At 39.8% G+C, this 10,000-nt stretch overlaps 1 protein-coding gene across 1 annotated transcript in view; it reads left to right on the top strand.

Moving 5' to 3' along the window:
* Positions 1-10,000, top strand: part of efhc2 (EF-hand domain (C-terminal) containing 2) — a 17,138-nt gene that overhangs the window by 3,585 nt on the left and 3,553 nt on the right. The window contains exons 5-10 of the mRNA XM_034078308.1: positions 508-759; positions 2,108-2,212; positions 2,996-3,134; positions 7,403-7,568; positions 8,182-8,324; positions 9,838-10,000. The exon at positions 9,838-10,000 is cut by the window's right edge and continues 34 nt beyond it. Coding sequence (XP_033934199.1) covers positions 508-759; positions 2,108-2,212; positions 2,996-3,134; positions 7,403-7,568; positions 8,182-8,324; positions 9,838-10,000 — 968 coding nt within the window. The remainder of the gene's footprint in view (positions 1-507; positions 760-2,107; positions 2,213-2,995; positions 3,135-7,402; positions 7,569-8,181; positions 8,325-9,837) is intronic.

Raw genomic sequence — 10,000 nt, 5'->3', positions numbered from 1 at the left:
CAACTTTTTTGGGTTCAATCTTTAAAGCTACTTCAGCCTAATCAAAAATACTACAAATGTAATCACTTTCAGGCAGTTATCAGGCAGTTATTTTCCAAAATAGATCGAGAAAATAGTCTTGTTATTGCAAAATGAAACGTGACAAATGACCCATATGGACAAAAACGTCCACAGTGATACCGGAGGGAAAGAAAAAAAATATATATATTTACATGTTAATGATTTAGTTTTGGATGTGTAATTAAGTAGATCGTTTGTTTATATATAATTTAGAATCAGTAACATTTTTATATATCAATTTGAAATGACTTAATTTTGTATTGTATAATAATTCTCATGTTAGATTTTTGTATTATTGTTTTACACATTCGAAATAAATCTAATCAAATCAAATAAAACATGTTACCTAAGAAGCATGCATAAAAAAGTATTAAAGATAAAAAAGTTACACAATTGACAAAATACACGTGTTGGTTGATCTCATGTCACATGGTTCCTTTCGTCCAGATTGAAAAGAGTATGACGCCCCTGCGGCCGTACGAGAGGCGAGACACTCTGAAACAGTTCCTGGACCACGACCGTGAAGTCCTGCGCTTCAGCTGCTTCTGGGACGACTCTGAGAGCGTGTTCGGAGACCCCCACCAACTCATCCTGCACTACTACCTGTCCGACGACACCGTGGAGATCCTGGAGACAATCGCCCCAAACTCCGGCAGGGATAACCCCGCAAAGTTCCTCCACCGCAGCAAACTACCCAGGGTGAGGCACTGCAACCCCATAAGATAAGATAACTTTTTAAATCTCAGCTAAAAACTCACCTCTTTGCACCGGCTTTTAACACGAGTTGAACATAACATTTTTACATTTGTATGTGTTTTTATATGTTTCTAGTTATTGTGCTTTTTATCATGTTTTTAATGATTGTTTTATTATTTTACTCCTATTGTGTTATTTTATATTGTATTTATTCCCTGTACAGCACTTTGGTCAACTGAGGTTGTCTTAAATGTGATATAAATAAATAAATATTGAGATAAGATAAGACTTTAATTATCCCGAAGGAAATGTTGTGCCAGAGTTACAAACATACAATAAACACAGCAGCATAATAATAAAACTGTTCACCTGAGCTGAGGTTATCTGAGACTCTAGTCTGACACGAGAGAGTTCTCCCTCCACGTTGAAAAAGCTCCTTATATCCGTTAGCGTAGCTAGCACCCGATGCTAACCACAACAATCTCCGGTTGGCTACCGGTGCGCGCTCTCTCTCTCTCTCTCTCTCTCTCTCTCGCACGCACACACACAGAATGACTCGTGCCACACACACAGAGAGCAGAGCTTGAATGAAACACAGAGACCTAGAAGTAGGCTACTTGTACTGTACTGTAGCATATTATTTTCAAATCAATCCTTTTTCAAATTATGAATTTCACACAAAAAAAAAAAAAAAGACATAAATTCCAGGGGGGTGCTTCAGCTAGCGCCCCCCTGGCGCCGCCACTGCCCTCACATGATGTGTTGCAAAATGTGTTTCCCAGCTTGTGCATTTATTGCATTTAATTTTAAATGTGTATTACTAATCTTAAGGCTTGCGGTGCCTCTCTTCTGGTTGGGTGCCTTTTTTGCATCTTTCTCCAAAGCATCCCTCCTCATTCAGTCTGACAGGCTGTAGCTTCCGGTCTCCCTCAAGCAGCCTGCCTTTCTCCTCCAGTTACTGACTCAAGCCTAATTCATCTTGAAAGACAGCCAGGCCTCAATCACGTGTGTGTGTGTGTGTGTGTGTGTGTGTGTGTGTGTGTGTGTGTGTGTGTGTGCGCGTGCGTGCGTATGTGTGCGTGTGTTTTCACTCCAGTAATTGTGTTTGTTCTGATGCCTTTTTTATTAAATGTCAGCTCTAAAGGTTGACCAGAATCCACCATCCGATGGGAAATCACCTCAGCACTTCTCTACTCTGTTGCTGTACTCTCTTACTCTCTGTTTATCTTTCTACCTACCTATCTTTTGCTCTCTCTATCTCTCTCTCTCCAGAAGTGTGTATTTATATTTGCATGCAGAGTTCTGTGAATATCTTGTAAAATGAGTTTCTGTCTGTGGTTGTTTGTTTCAGCATTCAGCCATGATGAAGCAGCCGGGACAGATGACGGACCGCACAGTGCTCAACGTGTTCGACTCCAACAATCAGGGAAAACGCTACCTACTGGACAGCCTCAAAGTATGACCTGATATATGACAACAAAGCAGTTAACATTAGCCACCTTTAGCTTAGCGGTGGTGACGTGAAGTCATGTGACCGTGCTGTAGTTCCTTTATAGCCCAACATTAGCCACCTTTAGCTTAGCGGTGGTGACGTGAAGTCATGTGACCGTGCTGTAGTTCCTTTATAGCCCAGCATTAGCCACCTTTAGCTTAGCGGTGGTGACGTGAAGTCATGTGACCGTGCTGTAGTTCCTTTATAGCCCAACATTAGCCGCCTTTAGCTTAGCGGTGGTGACGTGAAGTCATGTGACCGTGCTGTAGTTCCTTTATAGCCCAACATTAGCCGCCTTTAGCTTAGCGGTGGTGACGTGAAGTCATGTGAGCGTGCTGTAGTTCCTTTATAGCCCAACATTAGCCTCCTTTAGCTTAGCGGTGGTGACGTGAAGTCATGTGACCGTGCTGTAGTTCCTTTATGGCCAAACACTAGCCCGTTTAGCTTTATTAGCGGTGGGTGAAATGCTTACTTCAGGGTCAAATTGAGGTCCAATTCCAAATGTCTTAATATCAATATAGATGCTATAGCTTATAAGGATATCTTAAATAGTGTTCCTCTAACTGAGTGACAACTGAAGTTTGGGGAGGGCCCTTTCTGGTTTAAGAAACAGCCCCCCGGTTCATTGATAACTAAATGTTGCAAAATGTAAATCCATGTAAGATTAGCTAAAAGGTTTAACAGGTTAACTTCCAGAGGTGTTCTTTCTGTCCTCTCACCCTGCCCTCTCTCTCTTCTCCCTTGCAGACTGGAGCTTTGCAGGATGACTGCTATGTGGACAGAGATCTGAGGGTGGGGGGGGAAGTGAACGTGTGGGGAAGGAGGGTGATCATCACCGACTGTGACGACTTCACCAAAGAGCACTACCGCTCCAAATACGGCATAGGTAAATACAACTACTGTTACTTGAGATACATTAGCCAATCACCAACCAAGGTAACCCCCCCCCACCTTATCACCTGAATCTCCTCCTAGAGCACCATTGTGTTTCTTTAAACCAATCATCTCTCAGAGGGACGTGACCAGCAGCAGCTCATTAGCATTTAAAGCTACAGACACAGAATCAGCACTTTAGAAACAGGGCTGAAACAGAGGGGATTATGGGATGCTGCAATGATCTGTTCTCAATCAGAGACAGGTTCTGTATATATCTGAGACCTGTGTATTGAGGAAAAACAGTGTAATAGAGGACCTTTAATATTCTTGCTTATGCATGCAGTACATACATATGGACACTAGGGGGCAGTAAGAGCAAACACCAGGATGAGCTGTTACCTTCCGACACACATTGCAGACATTAGAGACTGAGAATCGAGGCTTAAATCACTCTTTTTAAGCCGGTGTAAGTGCGTGTTTTATTCTTGTAAAAACTAGTTTTTCCACATAAACTCTTCTTGCACAGATCAATCTATCCTTTTATGTGAATAATTGTATTTACTAAAAAAGGATCAGGGTTATTTTTTGTTTACTACCTTCTCCTTTTGATACAAATCAATACAAAAAATATGTTTTACTCAATTTTTTACCTGCCTTATTATATTTAAGATTTTTCTTTTCCATTCTCTTGGCTCTGGCTTTATTGTGTTTGAATGTCCTTTAATATTGGCTTCCTTTTGCATTCATTCATTGTTGCTGTGTGTACATAAACCTGCCTTGCCTTTCCTTTATTAGCCTATAATATAATGTTCTGTTTCACTCCATGAAAAACATGGATAAACATGTAAGAAGCAATTACAGAGTTGGGGAGTAGTGGAGTACAAATACTTCGTTACTGTACTTAAGTACATGTTTCTGGTATCAGTACTTTACTCCACTACTTATTTCTCTGACGACTTTTACTTTGACTTCTTACATTTTGAACACAAATACCTGTACTTTCTACTTCTTACATGTTGAACACAAATACCTGTACTTTCTACTTCTTACATGTTGAACACAAATACCTGTACTTTCTACTTCTTACATGTTGAACACAAATACCTGTACTTTCTACTTCTTACATGTTGAACACAAATACCTGTACTTTCTACTTCTTACATGTTGAACTCAAATACCTGTACTTTCTACTTCTTACATGTTGAACTCAAATACCTGTACTTTCTACTTCTCACATGTTGAACTCAAATACCTGTACTTTCTACTTCTTACATTTTGAACACAAATACCTGTACTTTCTACTTCTTACATGTTGAACACAAATACCTGTACTTTCTACTTCTTACATGTTGAACACAAATACCTGTACTTTCTACTTCTTACATGTTGAACACAAATACCTGTACTTTCTACTTCTTACATGTTGAACACAAATACCTGTACTTTCTACTTCTTACATGTTGAACTCAAATACCTGTACTTTCTACTTCTTACATGTTGAACTCAAATACCTGTACTTTCTACTTCTCACATGTTGAACTCAAATACCTGTACTTTCTACTTCTTACATTTTGAACACAAATACCTGTACTTTCTACTTCTTACATGTTGAACTCAAATACCTGTACTTTCTACTTCTTACATTTTGAACACAAATACCTGTACTTTCTACTTCTCACATGTTGAACACAAATACCTGTACTTTCTATTTCTTACATGTTGAACTCAAATACCTGTACTTTCTACTTCTTACATGTTGAACTCAAATACCTGTACTTTCTACTTCTTACATTTTGAACACAAATACCTGTACTTTCTATTTCTTACATGTTGAACTCAAATACCTGTACTTTCTACTTCTTACATGTTGAACTCAAATACCTGTACTTTCTACTTCTCACATGTTGAACACAAATACCTGTACTTTCTACTTCTTACATGTTGAACTCAAATACCTGTACTTTCTACTTCTTACATGTTGAACCCAAATACCTGTACTTTCTACTTCTCACATGTTGAACTCAAATACCTGTACTTTCTACTTCTTACACGTTGAACTCAAATACCTGTACTTTCTACTTCTTACATGTTGAACTCAAATACCTGTACTTTCTACTTCTTACATGTTGAACTCAAATACCTGTACTTTCTACTTCTTACATGTTGAACTCAAATACCTGTACTTTCTACTTCTTACATGTTGAACTCAAATACCTGTACTTTCTACTTCTCTCATTTCCCAAACAGCTGGTTCCTTTAGTCTGAATGTGTGTTGGTGCGTGGTCATTATTCTTTAGAGTCACTGCGTGCCTATTGGTTGGAACACGATCCGTGTATCCATCACTTCCTGGTCTTCTCTAAAGAAGAGCGACCAATGGAAACGTTGTCATGTTGCCGTTGTTCAGCATGGAAACATTCATTAGCTAACAATGACATTATTGTTCTATTAATATAAAGGGAGGTCAGGTACTCTTTAAAGCAGCTGCTAGCTATGGGTACTTTTTACTGAAGTACACTTCAAAGCCTCTTTACTTTGACTTGAGTAAAGAAGTTTAGTCAGTACTTCTACTTTCACCAGAGTATTTTTAAACACGAGTATCTGTACTTCTACTTGAGTAAAGGATGTGTGTAATTCTACTTGAGTAAAGGATATGTGTAATTCTACTTGAGTAAAGGATATGTGTACTTCTACTCGAGTAAAGGATGTGTGTACTTTTGCCATCTCTGGGAGTAACCCAAGCTGCTCTTGGATCTGTTTCTGGGGCTCGCTGCATTCGTCACAGCATTAAAGCAGGCACAGTGATGGAGGGTCTTTCTGACCGAGAGCAGCCAGAGGTCGGCTCGGGGTCGAGGCCCTCGGATCATTCCTGCTAACCTCCTGGGTCTCTTTCTTCTTGTATATATTCATTTGCATTTTAAGGAAATGATATGGTTACAGGGAATTCATAAAGTAGAGAAATGATCAACCTTAAAGAGGCCCTACTCTGCTTTTGGGCAGAAACAATGCATGACGTGTTTTGGATGTCTTCTCCAGAATGGAAGGAGTCATCACATACAGAGCATCAACTAGTTCCAGAACAGTGTCCTTCACATGCTGATATACAAGAGAGGGAGCTACACAGTCACAAGATGGAGGAGTACTGACTTTTTCTCAAAATCTCAAAATTCTGACTTTTTCCTCAAAATTCTGACTTTTTCTCAAAATTCGGAATTTTTCTCAAAATTCGGAATTCTTCTGAATATTTTTAATTTTTATTTACAATACTTAAACATGTTAATAATCACTCGTCACCGGCTTGACCTTCAATCTCAGGATCCATGTATTTATGATCCTCTCAAGAATTTAGTGTGTTGCGTATGGAGGGAGTTTTCTCTCACACACTGCCCAGTAGGCTGCGACTCCACCTCCTCGGCCTGTGCCTATATATGACTGCACATATTCTCAGCCAGGTTTCAGTGAGACAACATAACTCAATCTTATTATCTGATATTAAATCATTTACCAATATTGCTTTCGATGCTAGAGATCGTGAGTCCACATTTAATCTTCCTGTTTTGTTGCTGTAGTGGTTACATGTATTTGTATTAGATGTTTGGGTATGACTTCTCTGTTTACTTTTACCTTAGGTTGTCCTGGGGCACACACACACACACACACACACACACACACACACACACACACACACACACACACACACACACACACACACACACACCACACACACACACACACACACACACACACACACACACACACACACACACACACACACACACACACACACACACACACACACACACACACACACACATTTAGAGTATTTCAGGTTATCATCTTGTAAAGGTCTCCTATCATGCAAAAGTCACTTTTTGATGTCTTCTCTACAACACGTGTCCCCGGTGTCAGGAGACTCACTAAGTGTTAGAAAACAAAACCCCTCTCTCTTTCCTCCGTACCCACATCTCTAAAAACGGGGGAACAACGGAGCTGATCCAGATTTTCTGCGTCATGACGACATTACTAAAATGTGGGCGGGCTTTACACCAACGGGCCAATCAGAAACGTCGCTATCAGAAACAATGCACGACGTGTTTTGGACGTAATATGGTCTGTGTTTACATTAGCATGCTAACACTCAGAGCTAACCTGTGCTGGAGAGAGTCCGTGTGAAGAAGGAGGAAATAAAAAGGAACATAGGATATATCTGAATATAACAAGTTTGGTAATAGGAGACCTTTACCAAACTCTTGTTCTTCTTATCTCCTCCTCCCCTTCAGAGGAGTTCACCCCGCTGCAGTACAAAAGCCCCTTGGCCCCGAAGCCCCCCCGCCCGGTGCCCCCCTACAACGGCTTTGGATCGGAGGAGGACTCGCTGAGCTCCTGCCAGCGTCTGCTGCCCAAACCCCCGCAGAAAGACTTCCGCAAGTTCATGGACAAAGACAGGTTGGACGAGTTGCTCAGTCACACAGTCACACAATATTCTATATATATATATATATATTATATATATTTGAGCATGATTTCTCTCAGTGATTGTGCTGTTATGTTAAATGTTTGTTGTTTGTTTTTCATGTATTGTGTCTTGATATCTGTCTATGTTGATGTTACACATGGAGCTGCTGTGATGCAAGTCACATTTCAGACTTGATCTGACCATTAAAGTATTATCATATATATATATATATATATATATATGTATATATATGGATATAAGTGGAGCATCAGAGTCTACTGAGATGAGTTGGGGCAGTTACTCAAATTCAACTGGATGAAGGATTTAAGTCATCGGATGTAAAAACAAGCTAACCAATCGTTAGCCTTTAGCTCGTAGCCCTATGCCTGTGTGCAATGGAGAAACACAGATTTGTTATTCAATTTAAGATACTTTTTTCAGTGTTTTCACTGGTTTTCTACATGCAGACTGTTTGCAATGGCTATAAATACAACAACTCCCGTAATCCCATGCATCTCTGTTATGTGTTATTGTCACACAGACGCAATGAAACTCCACGCTGAGATGTTTGTGTCTGACTCTGCTCTCCACATGATCCCCTAGATGTGGCTTAGAAAGCAATATTCTGAATTTCCGTGCCAAGACGGTGACCAGCGACCCAGTGGACAGAGAGCGAGTGTTCGTCATCTCCTTCTACCTCAGCGACGACTCCATCAGTGTGTTTGAGCGCGCTCAGAGGAACTCAGGTAAAGACATGCATGGACCAGAGCTGCTCCAATTCATTGATTCGTTGGTTCAATCTAGAGCTCCCAAAACATTAGGTTTGTCAGACTCACTTTCCAATTCCAAAACTCAGATAACAAAGATGACGTTCAGTCCAGATACCAAAAAAAAGTATTCCATTAGAATGACTTTACGAAAAGTCACATAAAACAATATAACAATGTTAGTAAAAATCTATTTTTACGACAGAGAATTCACGTCTATCTACGTCTTTGCATTGACTTTACATGTAATCGCGACGCACCGAAAAATCGCATCACGTCCGGTGTGAACGAGCCTTAAAATCTACTTTTTTTTTGCCGTGATAGAGTATTTGACAAATGTTTTACCATACAAGATGAATTGTACGCCATGGATTCAAGCAGTATTTAACATGGCTCCAAAATAAGCTCCAGTCAATAAAACAACAGTATCAATAGTGCTTTACTTTAATTAAATTGAACAGTTTAGCAGCATGATTGTTAGAAAAATATCACTGGTCACCATCAACTAGTTCCTGAACAATGTCCTTCACATGCTGATATACAAGAGAGGGAGTTACACAGTCACGAGATGGAGGAATACCGGTTCTTCCAGGTAATCATACATCCTGTCATGAACTGTCAAAATAATGACTTTCTCGAAATCTCAAAATTCAGATTTTTTGTCAAAATTCAGATTTTTTGTCAAAATTCTGACTTTTCCTCAAAATTCTGAATTTTTCGAATTTTTTTGACTCTTTCTCAAAATTCAGAATCTTTTATCAAAATCTAAAATGTTTGATCTTTTCTCAAAATCTCAAAATCCTGACTTTTTCTCAAAATCCTGATTTTTTTCTCAAAATCTCAAAATTCTGACTTTTTGTCAAAATTCTGACTTTTCCTCAAAATTCGGAATTTTTAGAATTTTTTTGACTCTTTCTCAAAATTCTGAATCTTTTATCAAAATCTAAAATGTTTGACTTTTTCTCAAAATCCTGACTTTTTCTCAAAATTCAGAATTTTTCTCAAAATCTAAAATATTTGACTTTTTCTCAAAATTCTGACTTTGTCTGAATACTAAAAATGTTAAATCTCCCTGGTCCCCGACTTGAGCTTGAATCTCAGGATCCATGTGTCTGTGATCCTCTCCAGAATGGAAGGAGTCATCACATACAGAGCATCAACTAGTTCCTGAACAGTGTCCTTCACATGCTGATATCCAAGAGAGGGAGTCACACAGTCACAAGATGGAGGAATAGAAAGCAATATTCAACGTTTACTTCAGATCAGCTCCACGTCAGAAATGAGCATGCTTGATGTCTCTCCATAGAGGCTGAATCATCATGTTAATCACATAGCTATCATCTGCCTCAAGCAGTCCTGATGCTCTTCCAGGTCATCACACATCCTGTCATGTTCACAGCTGCACTCGGGATAGCTTTGTCATCACGTTACTCTCATGTTGGACGAGCACATTCAGTGTTTTCCCAACACTACCCATCATGCGTCCCCTCAGGTGTGCTTGGTGGTAAGTTCCTGGAGCGAGGCCGTGTAAAGAAGCCGGGCCAGCAGCTGTTCAAGAGCCAGCCGTCCGAGTACTTCACTCCTCAGGATCTGTACGTGGGAGCGACCCTCGTCCTCAACGAAAAGCCCTTCAAACTCCTGGACGCTGACGAGTA

The sequence above is a fragment of the Pseudochaenichthys georgianus genome, unplaced genomic scaffold, assembly GCF_902827115.2.
Source record: "Pseudochaenichthys georgianus unplaced genomic scaffold, fPseGeo1.2 scaffold_410_arrow_ctg1, whole genome shotgun sequence".
Classification (NCBI taxonomy): Eukaryota; Metazoa; Chordata; class Actinopteri; order Perciformes; family Channichthyidae; genus Pseudochaenichthys; species Pseudochaenichthys georgianus.
Note: the sequence above shows the minus strand (reverse complement) of the source record. Positions and strands in the feature narration are given on the sequence as shown.